A 12669-nucleotide genomic window follows, 5' to 3' on the forward strand; every position below is an offset into this window, starting at 1 on the left:
TTGATTTTTTTTCTTTCGCAACAATAAAGGTGTGATTTTTAAACAAAGTGGACAAAAAGAAGAAAAAACATTTTATTGTTCTTCCCCAAACAACATTTTACAGACTGTTAATATGACAGACTACAAGTGAGTTGTTAGTTCATTTATTCTTGTTGCCACTCAAGCAGGTACACCGAAGTGGTTTTGAATGAATTGGTCTAAGTAATAGGTTGCTGTTCTATCAAGAGTAGAGCTTGAAGAAGAGGCAATGGGGCAAGGGAGTCATCCCAACCAGGGGTTTGTGAATGGGATCATCCGCGGTTTTCCTTTAGCAGCATCAATGATGCATGCGAAAGAGTGTAGCTCGTCCAACTACGAAAGACCCGCCCCCTCTTCATGGTGCAAAATCTTTCTGTTAAGGGTGACTGAGAATGGGAAGTGAATTGATCATAAGGGGGTCAGATGAAATCTGACTGCATAGAGGGCGGGATTCACAGGGGTGAGGAGGAATGTCCATGAATATTGCTTTTACTGCACATTCTCCATCATCTTGAGGAATTCTGGTGAGCACAACACAGCATAGAAGTCAATGAGTGCCAGAACAGCACCTCCATGTGGAGGTCTACTAGCTGTGACTTGTGAGTCATCGGTCGGCGCCTACCGTCAAAGTCCAGCATGCCGTCAGCGTTTTTATCTCCATCTTTCAACAGCTCATCAATCTCTTCCTCTGTGATGTGCTCGCCGGAGCTACGGATGATCAGGGAAAACTCCTCTCTGTCAATGTAGCCATCAGCGTTCCTGTGCAAAGACACATGATTCGTTCATAGATGATATTAGTATCAGAAGCAACCTTGACCCAGCACACTCGTACTTGTCGAAAACACGGAAGCACTCCGCCAACTCTTCCTCGCTCTTGCCGGCCTGGTCCTCCTTGAGCAGTCTCACCATCATGACCAAGAACTCCTCGAAGTCGATAGTACCGCTGCCTAAGAAAGGAAGCCACGCCATTATAGACTGGTGATGCCAAACTGTAAAACTTTCTGAATGAGAATGAACCAATTGTAGGAATAAATCTCCGAACGATTGCTATAAATATGACTTTACTGCTGATAATGTACTAAATGCTCACCATCCTCATCCACCTCCTCAATGATCTCATCCAGCTCCTCTCTTGTTGGGTTTTGTCCCAACATCCTCATCACGGTGCCCAACTCCTTGGTGCTGATGTCACCGCCACCGTCGGTGTCGAACATGTCGAAGGCGGCCTTGAACTCTAGAGAGAAAAAGAGAGAGTTCCACTTCAAAAAAATCCTGTGATTTGTTATCCACCAGAAGAGGACTTGTGAAAAAATACTTTTAAGATTAAAATTTTGTATTGTTTCTTATGTCATCTCCTGGGATGGTGATTTTTAAGATTTTGTTATCTCTTAATATTTCCTGTTGTGTGTACTGAGTCAAAAAAATGACACTTTTGAGGGCTTTCTGTGCTTTTATTATTATTATTTTTTTGTCTAAAATCAGCCCAAATTACAATTCAATTTTGAAACGCTCCATGAGATCACGTTTTGAGTGATTTATACTGCAACTGATTTATTGATTTCAATATTGATCTATCATCTTCAGGTTCCTGCTGTTCTGCCGGTCCTTGTGGGTACAAATTTCTGCTCAGTAGAAAATGGTGGCCTTACTTTGTGAGATGGCCAGCAATTTATTATGCTGCGTATTGTACTTACCAGCCAACATTTCATCGCTCAGGTAGGAGCGGGCTTCTTGCTGCGCATCAGTCTGCAAGCAAATGTTGACAATTTCGTCAGTCAACCTTTTTTTTTTTTTTTTTGCTATTGTCATTGTTTAAATTTTCCGCTTGCATGTCCAATTTTTCAATTGGAATGTATTTTGTGAAAACGACCATCGTGCCTTAAACGCTCAATGTTCAAATACTGTATCTAGAATATTTTGGATTTTTGTTTTTCAAATTGCATTTTTTGCATAGCATTGTGTTACAGGAGGCAATGGCAGTGTCTTAAAAAGGCTTGTTGTTGACCTCGCAGTAAATTACCCCGGCTATTTCAGGCTCAACACATTAGCCGTGGCTGTATATGGCCCGAAGACATCCAATCCTTGGGAATTTGTCACTTAAGCGGAATCTACACCTGAGCAGCTGCAGCCTACCCCGTGTCATTCCAGCCGCCCACCCCTAACTTTCATACTCACTTTCAAAACCCTTACCATAATTCAAACTGCGTCAACAACTTGTCTTTAATATGATAATCTATGTAATGTGATTAGTTTGTGAAATATTAAACATCAATTTGATCATGCAGTCTAATAAGCGTTAACATTAAAAAAAGAGGTAAGAATGGGTTCAAAGGTCAAGGAGTTATGTTTAAAATACAAGTCAAATGCGGCAGAAATATTTGGAAAAAAATGTCAAAAGTGAATGATACTAGTAGACCAGAACCTTAAAATACTGAAAACAATCATTTGACTTTTCAAGTAGGAAGTATTCTCTATCAACAGTATTTCACACATGCCTATTACTTTAAATTAAGCCAATAGTTATGAGCGCCATGCCCTCCTGGCTGCTCGACAGGTCGCTTTTAGAACTGTGTCTCTTACCATGATTGTGGATTAGCTTTCCCCCCCTAGATATCCAAGGAAAAAAAAAGCTCCAAAGGAGTGGTCAATCTGCGTGCACCCCAACAGAGAGACTAGACATCAACTGAGGCTTCAGACACACTTTAAACCGGACGGCCAGGTCCCGCCCCCCGACTCTCACAGGTCACCAGATATAGTCTCCTGATCTTTTAGGGTTCATGGGGAACCGAGGCAAGCCAATCACAATTTGAAAGTGAATTTGTCTTCAGGTGGAAGTGGTTGAAAACAGGAACTTAAGAGCGCTGGGTGGATGGATAATGAGCAGAAAATGCAAAGTTGCAAGGCAGTTATTGTGAGCAAGACAATTGTTGACATTCTCACGGAAATATGTTTGACTAAAGTAACTCAAAATTAATCCTACTTCATTTTACAATGCCACTGGTAAGCCAATAAAAACAACAACCCTGTTTTAGATCTTTTCTCTCTGTTGTTAAAAAAATGGTTCGCAATGAGGCCCTGTAAATATTATAGTGTGACGAGGTCAAGGATACGGATGGCCATGGCTTTTTCTGATGTTTATGTTTCCAAATCCCTTGACCAAACACCCCCCCCCCCCCGCCCTCTGCCTACTCAACTTCAACTGCACCCTGAATAGCAAGAAGGGAAGGGGTTACAAAGGCTCACACACCAAGTCTGGTGGTCCTTATAAGGTGGGCAGGACCTGAGGGGTGGTCACAAGAGGTGAGTAAATGGGACAAAATACTCCAAAGGAAGAATTTCAAAGGGTGGTCGTTTTATCTCATTTGCTGCAACTATGTGCAAAAATCCACTATTATTATTATTATATTGTATTACTATATTATAATATTATCCCATCCATCCATTATTTGTACCGCTTGTCCCCACCGGGGTCGCGGGCGTGCTGGAGCCTATCCCGCCGTCATCGGGCAGTAGGTGGGGGACATCCTGAACCGGTTGCCAGCCAATCGCAGGGTACAGAGAGACAAAAAAAACATCCGCACTCGCACTCACACCTAGGGGCAATTTGGAGTGCTCAAAGCATGTTTTGGGGATGTGGGAGGAAACTGGAAGACCCCACACCCTTCAAATTGTGAGGCCTACGTGTTAAACAGTGCTCCACCATGCCGCCATATTATTATTATTTTATTTATTTTATCATTATTATTTTTGCTATTATTATTAGTGTTCATACAGTATTGCACAGCATATCATAACATTCCACAAACAATACATGCAAAATGCTGCGAGCTGCATAGGAACGACATCACGCAATCTGACAGATTTAAGGGTGAGTTGATTATCACTTTCATCCCATCCCACTGCAGAAAAAAAGTGATTGTGATGTCCCAGTCCCAGACCATGATAAAAAGAAAATCACTCCCCCATCCCAGTAAAAACTGCTCCCACTCCCATCCTGCTGCCATTCAGACTGACTCCCACTCCTGTACCGTACCCATTTTGTAGAAAATGTAAATGACAAACCCAAACAACACAAGTTTTAGTTTACTCATTTTTGAAGTGGTTGTTGACCACGTTCTCCTCATGGACTCTCACAGTGTAGTTTTTTTTCCAGACTGTATAATCCCGCTCCCATGAACTCTTTTATACCATCCCAATTCCATGGATTAAAGGTAAAATTTACTCCCTTCCTGTGGAAAACATGTAAAAGTCCTGAAAGAATGTGAGATTCAGGTCATACTGCCAGTGTCATTCAATAATCCTTACCATGGAGAATTTACATTGGCAAGAGTCCTGTAATATCTGTTTATTCATTTAGCCTTTTACCCCTTAAAAATGGTGAAGTAAAATTGTTATTTACTTTTAAAAACATTTTTGTATTTATTTTGAAAAATAAGGGTGGGGTGTATTTTACATATATATATATTTATATATATTTGTACAATAATTTTACGATAGTTTATATTTTCTTTTGCAACTGCTTGATTAATCATAATTTGATGACTAATAACAATATAAAAACAATCTTTCACAACTTTATTTATATATACACCTCACCTAGGAACACCCTGGCCCTTCTGACAGTATTATGTTCACCCATCCTGAAAAAAGGGACACATTATGTTCTTCAACATAGTTCAAGCATGATTTCCCAACCAAAGAGTAAAAGGTTGATTTATTTCAGAGGACAGCACAGGATAGGGTTATGAAGGAGGAGTTTGGTGATTTGAAGGGAATACATGGTGTAGCATGTCAGTAGGAGCAACAGCTGCCAAGGAAGGGACAGCTGAGGAAAGTGCCTTCGTCTTACAAGGGGTGGACGGATATTTTTAGACATTCTCGCCAGACCTTAGGGCTTCATATGAGAGCAGCATGATTGAAGGTATTTAACCCCTAAACAAAATGATGCCAATTAAAAACAAAGTGAAGTGATTTTGATGAAGGAGGGTCGCCAGGGAATGTGGTCTTTACTGGACACTCTCCATCATCTTCAAAAATTCTGGAGGGAGAGAAAGAGAGAGAAAAAAAAGCATTATTTAGGCCATAATATTATGATGTAAAAGAATGTGAGATGAACTACCACAAAGACACCAAAATGAACAGTATGTAAACATCCATAAAAAACTGTACAGGTTTGCCAAATAGTCGTGGATGTCACCAAGACCAAAGTACAGGGTGGTCCTCGTTTTACAATGGCGTTCTGTTCCAAAGGCGACAAGATAGCCCAAATTTGCAGAAGTCTGGACACGCCAGAGTCTGCCACTAACCTATGCTTGCTAACCCAAGCTAAGTCATTATTTCAAGTAAACGTTTGTACAAAAATCACTTCTAGGCCATGCACGGGGATGCCTTGAAGTACGAGTGCACTCTTCTGAGCCAAGATCCATCCATCCATCCATCCATCCATCCATCCATCCATCCATCCATCCATCCATCCATCCATCCATCCATCCATCCATCCATCCAACCAACCATCCATCCATCCATCCATCCATCCATCCATCCATCCATCCATCCATCCATCCATCAATCAATCAATCAATCAATCAATCAATCAATCAATCAATCAATCAATCCAGCACTTCTCACTCATGAAATGTAACACAATGTTCTTTACATTGAAACTGACCCCGCTTTATCGTCCAATAGGACATAGACACCCCAAACGCTTGGAGTGTAAAATAACACCCAGGGTTTTCCACTTATGCGGAGGGATTTATCGAGGGCGCTCATAATTTTAAGTTTCTTTTTAGTTTTATCCCAGTTAACCTGGACCATGTTCTCTGCGATCCAGATGTTTGTCTGAAATACAAATAGAAATCTTAATTGGACTGGAGAGATGGAAAGTTGCTATGGAAGTGCATTCTGTGTCTCTTGATGACACCACCAAGAGGAAATGTGTACAAATGAAACAATAAAAGGCCTAAAATTGAACCCTGAGGAACACCACACAACTTTCAAGGTGTATTATCGAGATACGAGCCATCATTGGATGATTTTTTTTTTTTTAGAGAAAACATTGTAGATACAAATGCACTTCAGACTCCAAAGCTACATAGCAGTAATGTTACAACATTTGGCCATCATCAATTCACATTTGTCTCTTTGCAGTGGAGGAACAATATCAGTTGGTGATATCAATGGCCTTTACAAAGTATTTTTCCAATGTATTTAACTTACCGTCAAAATCAATCTTTCCGTCCTTGTTATTATCAGATTCGCCAAACATTTCATCAATGTCTTCTTCTGTTACAGGCTCTCCGGTCATGTGCAGAATGTCCCCAAACTCCTCTCGGTCGATGAATCCGTCTCCGTTCCTGGTAATTAAAAATATCCTTTCAATCGAACCTCTTAAGTGTCTTCGAAATCATGGCTGGATGACGTAATTTAAACTCTATTAGAAATGGGTGAGTTTGTTTAACCAATCCGATTCAAATTTGCGCCACAGGGGCCAGCTACCTGGCTCACAACATCAGCATTTTTCCACCCTGGTTGCTGGTCAATGCAAAACAAGTTCAATTCGCAAAATATATCAATCTGCGTAACGTCAATAATTTCAATCTATTTTCTCATTTGATCAATTGCAAGAGTTAACTGCTATGGCCATTTCATCATAGCAGCAAACCCAAACAGGGGTCGAGACAGATGGGATCAAACTGATAAATTGCGAGGAAAAAGCTGGGAGTCATACTTGTCGAAAATACGGAAGCATTCAGAGAGCTCCTCTTCACTCTTCCCAGCCTGGTCCTCCTTGAGCTGTTGCACCATCATGACCAAGAACTCCTCAAAGTCAATTGTACCGCTGCCTGGGGAGGGGAAAGCGTGAAGAGAAGTTCATAGGTGAATGTCTCGGCTGCACATCACAACATCTAAGATATATTATTTAAAAAATAGCAATAGAATCGATCAAAATTTTTATTGTGATGCTCTGATGTGATCCCTCCAGTATATATTGTGTTTACATTAGAGAGTCTCACAGCACACCACCAATGAAAACGTCACTAAAATATGTATACTGATACAATCATAATATCACAAATGTGCCTGTTAAGTTGAACACAAAGCTATTATTCTGTGATATGACCCTACATGTTGGTATTTTCTGCCACATCATTGTTCTGACTGTCACTGTATGTCACTTCTGGCACAGCTAGATGAGAGCAATTCCAATTCCTCACCATCCTCATCTACTTCCTCAATGATGGCGTCCAGCTCCTCCCTCGATGGGTTTTGTCCCAACATCCTCATCACGGTGCCCAACTCCTTGGTGCTGATATCACCACCGCCATCAGTGTCAAACATGTCAAAGGCGGCTTTGAACTCTAGGCGCACGACAGAATGGTGTCAAAAAGGTGCTAAGGAGATATCTCAGTTTTGAATATTGCATCCATAGCACACACTTACCTGCAATCATCTCCTCAGTGAGGAAGGAGCGGGCATCGCTTTGAGCGTCAGTAGGCTTTTAAGGAAGAGGCAAAGGAGTAAGTACAAAGAGGAATAACTCACAACATATTGACTACAAAAAATATATATATATTGCACATATGGGGTGTCATTCAATACTGTGGTGGCCAAGTAAAATATTTATTTACCACATCACGGCTGACATAAATCGACATATTCCAGAAAGATACTATTGAAGGAGGCTATTTTTGTCATTTGTTGACGGAGGCATAAGGTCCAATCTGATTTTATTTTCTGGCCATGTGACTAGTCACAGGACACTACCAGTTGTGGCGGAAACACCATTGTCTTCCTCATCTATCAACACATTGAAACAATGGATTTATGACAGCCCAGGACAGTTATGCAAACAATGTGTGTGCTAACAATAGGAGCCTTGCATGTCCAATCAGAGGGTGGTATTCTGATTATTGCGATTGCAATTAAAATAAATCATCAATTTTATTATTTCCTATTTAGATTTTTTATCTTTTACCCGCATGTACAGTTTCAGGTTAGTGTTGCTTTAGCCAAATTAGTATTTTAAATACTTTTTACTGTTACCATCAACGTGTACAATATTCATCCAGAAAAAAGGGTGATGACGAATAATAATAATAATAATAATTTATGATGAATAAACAGCTTGAAGCAAGAACTTTGCATTTTAGCTAGCTGTCAAACGGCATTTATTGCATGTTCAATTTGGAACTCATTAAAGAATTCAAAAACTCAATTTTGATGAGTTAAAGAGAAGCTAAGAATTGATGAGAATGTGATATTACTAGGATATTGTAAAATGTGCAAATGAACTCCATCATCAAGTCCAAACTTTACTGTACTCAGATACGTACACATATACATTTTAAAACTTTATGCTTTTATTTGATGCCTTTGATTCTAATGAGAGACGGATAAAAATCATGCAGTAAATTTTCCATTTCAATTTTAACTCAATTTTGTTGACATTTTTGGGACACTCTATGGTAAATATGTTCAAATTCTAAGAAAAAAAACACGTAAAAATGATTAAAAAACAAAAAAGCGACTTTGTACAATTATCACCAGGACAATGAACTGGTGGTCTACGATGGCCTTGCTGGCTCTTGACAGATCCTTGTCAATATCTTAACATACGGCCACGCAAACAAATCTTTGAGGCTCAGCTATTTTTAAGACGAGACTTGAGGGAGGATTTGAGAGGGATTTTTCTCAAGGTGAACATCCTAAATTAGGACGCTCGGAAAAGGCGGGTATGTCTGTCTCAATTTACTCAGCTGTGTGTGTGGTGCTATCTTTAGTTGGGCTGGCTTGAATCTAAATATCCATCATATCGGGTTTAGCTGCCGTAGAGCAAGTTGCGAAAGCAGATGAAAATTCAAAGAGGGGAACAAAAGTTGAGAAACTGATCTAGAATTTTTGGAAACAGCTTGCATTATCATCTCCCTTCAATAAATTTCCCCACAGAAAACACTTTTGAAAAAAAATCCAGAAGTTGTGTGGGTCCACTGGGTCAGAAGGTTATCTCCATCTTGGCACATCTTTCCTGTATCCTCTCCAGGTGAAATACAAAATCCTCCACAGCAACAAGAAAAAAATGTCAGGTTCTTACCATGGCGACCGGCTTGTTGTGCAAATGAGCACCCCCCAAAAATCTGTGAACTGGCTGATGAAAGGATGTCTCCCCTGCTACACGGGTGGGATAGAAGAGTCACGCTGTTGCCGTCACTTACATAAGTACCCTCGCATCCCGTGAAACTTTGGCTGAAAATGACCAGGATTGGGCCGGAGGCAGCCAATCAAATTTGTGGGTGCCCGCTTACATTCTCTTGATGGACATCCCCATGTGTCCAATCCAATCCCCCATATTTAGACAAGGGATCATCTCTATGACGTGATTAAAAAAAAAAAGAAAGATGGTGTATGCATCAGTCAACTGGAGGTTATTTTGGCAGAGGATCAACTGGGCAGTTCACTGCCGATGGAACCCTGACCTCATACTTAGATTAACGCCTCCCACCCTTCATGCTCAGATTCTCGAAGCCGCTCCTCTACCTCGACCCGGAGGTCCGTCTCACAGCTTCGGGCTTGACCTTGCACTTTGTGACATCTGTAACTCAAGATGGAGCGCAGCTCTTCAAACAGATGCACAACATCTCCGGCTCTCTTTCCATCTGGCTTCCTCTTCTTTCAACAAGTAGACAAATAGAAAAGCAGGCATGCATCCTATAGTTAGCATGTCAATCAGTGACAAGGCTTAAGTGTATGCTGGAGTGTGTTGCCTAAAGTGTTACTGTGCACTGACTTCTGGGTTGAAAGGGGAAATGTTTTGAACTAAATACTAGTAAACAAACAATTTTAGAGTAGTGTTGAATTCACAGTTTAGTATAAACCAACAATGATAGCTTCTGATAAGAATTTGAAGCATCTTGAACGATGTAGTCAAGGTGTGTCCGTGCACCACACATACCGTAGTTGTAGTGCATGAAGTGCTGGCTCCACGAGTAAAATGCTTTTATCATCTTTAGGAGTTTTCCCCCCATAGCCTGGATTCTGCTTCTCAAGTAGAATCTTCTGAAGTTCCATTGATCAGTCTCCGCCCACGGCAGTAATGTGCTTCCACGCTCCCCCCCAAAAATAATCAATCAATCAATCAATCAATCAATCAATCAATCAACCAATCAATCAATCAATCAATCAATCAATCAATCAATCAATCAATCAATACATTATTGTATTGTTATACGCATTTCTTTAATTACAGGGAGCCAGTTGACTGAAAATGAAAACTCCAAAATTCCTTTAACATCAACAACATAAAAGTTCATGTATAATTAATCCAATATTTCCAATCTGTGTTGTGCAAAAAAATGACACTGCAAATTGAAAATGATTAGTCTGCATAAAAATGACCAATGCATCAACTAAACTTTTCAATATCGATTATACGCATAAAAAAATCAGTTCGTTTGGGTTCATTGGCACAGCAGCTAATACAGCCAGCATGTGCACTTTAGCAAAAATACTAATATTGGCAATTATTTGCAACGCTGTTACTTTAATTACAGTATTTTAATACTAATATTACTAAACCTGTTTGTTTGGATGACTCTAACAGATTTGTTCATGTAAGCTTTAATGTTACTGGTTGGCCAAGGCTTTTTCGATGCATTCCATGGCATGCTTCAACCAAGTAGGTTCAACACATTATTTTTGGGTGTACACGTAATCACCATGTCTACATCCATGTTCCTTGGCAGCCATACTTATCCTCTATGAAGAGAGCACATCTTGTTTTATGAGCTGGCCCTCCTCTTACCATCTGTTTTGAGTCTCCTCTTCTCAGTCATCACCCAGAGCACCTTCCATGCTTTACAATTTATGGGCCCTCCCCTCATGGATTGGCTGACTGACAGCAACAGTTGTCTGTCAACGTTCTCCTCCTTTCACTTTCCTGTCTGGCTGAGAGGAAACTGCTGTTTCAAATGAATGACAACATGTAATTGCTTCACAGAGAAAATCAAATGAGTGAATTATAATAGTAAGCCTTTGATTGGATTTTGATCATCTTTCACTTTTCATAATACCTTCCACTGGTCCTTTCTATTTCAGGACATTGCCCGCCCCCCTCTTGGGGAGCAGCTGAGACCTCTGTAAAAACATTCTAAATAAGGTGGGAGGCATGCCTACCTCAGTCTGTCGACAGCGCTGTTTCAAGACAATAATGGATTTCCACAAGTTAACCCATTTTTTCTTAAACATAACAGATTGCACACATGATAAGTGGGAAATTACCATGTGTGTTATTTTTATTTTTTATACTAACGAGGTCTGTCACAGTAGCAAGACTGACCACTAAGGGGCAGCATAGAGCCACACGGCATCTCGACAGCGGCAAAGTGACGATGATTTTAAATTCCTGCAGTTTTGGATGCAACACTAGAGGGTGCTACTTTGACTTGGTTAATGCACACAGGCCAACAATTTGGACCACTTTGAGCATCATCAGTTTCCCCCCCTCAAATGTGTGGCGTCTCGCACGATTATATATGTAAACATAAAAAAAACAAAAAAAAACGGTTTGTGTGCATCTCGTTTAAGGTGCTGTTTGTTGGTCGTTTTTTTGTAATTATATTTATTTGTGACAAGTTCATATAAGAAAATGGAGGGAGTTTTTTGAGCCAGTTGTCTAAATATCAGCATTCAAACTGGATGTAATAAGGGAAATAATTGTTTATTCTCATTTATAACGTACAGAACATAAATGAGCACACAATGGTAGTTACCCCAACTTCACCTTCTAAACACCTTCCTCATGATTTGATTAGAAGTCACACCATCAACAGATTAGTCAATCATTACAATTGTTTTCGAGAACTGTTAGTTTCAGTGTTTGCTTTTTTTATTAATTGGGTTACCAATTTTAATGGAGCTCTGCCCGCTTGACGCCAACTCACTTGGACTCAAAAGCTCTCAGAAGACAAGTTCATCTGCGAGTTTAGATCTGGATCAAGGCTTCCCCAATGGTGAGCGTACAGATGGTGTCAGTGATCCTTCTTGCTCAGTGCACAGTCCACCAGTTGAGGCTTTGCCTGTTCTCCTCATGGCTTAGCTCCGGGTACCCCGGCTGCCTCTAACATTCCTGAGACATGCATGTTTGGCTTATTGAAGATTCTAAATCACAGGTGTCAAACTGAAGGCCCCAGGGCCAAATCTGGCCCATTGCATAAGTGGCTTACAGAAAAACAAAAAGTCAGTCTACTTCAAGTTTGTTATTGACATATATTTTTTTCTCACTTTCAACAGATGCTACTGACATATCTTCACCCAAACCATTTTTCAACAATTTTCTCTAATTTCTATCAAATCTATTTTGTCATCCTAGTTTAGTGTTAAATATACACCTGATGCATGCGTCTAAACCTTCATTTTGACTTGTGAAGACAAGAGAAGTGGTGGGCTTCCCTTCCCTCTCAAACATTTCGGAAACAGGCATACAGTATGAGTAATATTTACCTGAAGCAGTGGGCGCGGCCTCCGAGCGTTGGGTGGAGTTCAACACTTCCAAGGGGGCCAACCTGTGCCTCCCTTTCTCTCTCTCTCTCTCTCTCTCTCTCTCTCTCTCTCTCTCTCTCTCTCTCTCTCTCTCTCTCTCCCGGCGGACGGACG

At 40.5% G+C, this 12669-nt stretch overlaps 2 protein-coding genes across 2 annotated transcripts; both read right to left on the reverse strand.

Moving 5' to 3' along the window:
* Positions 1-58: 58 nt before the first annotated feature.
* tnnc2.2 (troponin C2, fast skeletal type, tandem duplicate 2) lies at positions 59-2740 on the reverse strand. The gene is made up of 6 exons (XM_085908633.1): positions 2599-2740; positions 1713-1764; positions 1109-1252; positions 851-965; positions 641-777; positions 59-539 (listed from the first exon to the last, which is right to left on the reverse strand). Exons 1-6 carry the CDS (start codon positions 2599-2601, stop codon positions 508-510), a joined length of 483 nt encoding a protein of 160 aa, XP_085764759.1. The 5' UTR covers positions 2602-2740; the 3' UTR covers positions 59-507.
* Positions 2741-4715: 1975 nt separating this feature from the next.
* On the reverse strand, positions 4716-9218 carry LOC147061837 (troponin C, skeletal muscle). Its single transcript, XM_085908508.1, has 6 exons — positions 9113-9218; positions 7462-7516; positions 7236-7379; positions 6749-6863; positions 6238-6374; positions 4716-5056 (listed from the first exon to the last, which is right to left on the reverse strand). The coding sequence occupies exons 1-6, from the start codon at positions 9113-9115 to the stop codon at positions 5025-5027; spliced, it is 486 nt and encodes a 161-aa protein (XP_085764634.1). The 5' UTR covers positions 9116-9218; the 3' UTR covers positions 4716-5024.
* Positions 9219-12669: the final 3451 nt, after the last annotated feature.

This window comes from Syngnathus leptorhynchus, chromosome 1, assembly GCF_054491065.1.
Source record: "Syngnathus leptorhynchus isolate UIUO chromosome 1, UIUO_Slep, whole genome shotgun sequence".
In the NCBI taxonomy this organism is placed as follows: domain Eukaryota; kingdom Metazoa; phylum Chordata; class Actinopteri; order Syngnathiformes; family Syngnathidae; genus Syngnathus; species Syngnathus leptorhynchus.

Bases quoted from the DNA above. Each gene is read 5' to 3' on its own strand.
- tnnc2.2 (XM_085908633.1), bottom strand. The intron at 966-1,108 runs GTGAGCATTTAG...TTCCTTTCTTAG, and splicing joins TGAGGAGGTGGATGAGGATG to GCAGCGGTACTATCGACTTC. The intron at 778-850 runs GTACGAGTGTGC...GTCTTTGCACAG, and splicing joins TGCTTCCGTGTTTTCGACAA to GAACGCTGATGGCTACATTG.
- LOC147061837 (XM_085908508.1), bottom strand. The intron at 6,864-7,235 runs GTGAGGAATTGG...TCCCCTCCCCAG, and splicing joins TGAGGAAGTAGATGAGGATG to GCAGCGGTACAATTGACTTT. The intron at 5,057-6,237 runs GTAAGTTAAATA...CTCTCCCTCCAG, and splicing joins CGGAAAGATTGATTTTGACG to AATTTTTGAAGATGATGGAG.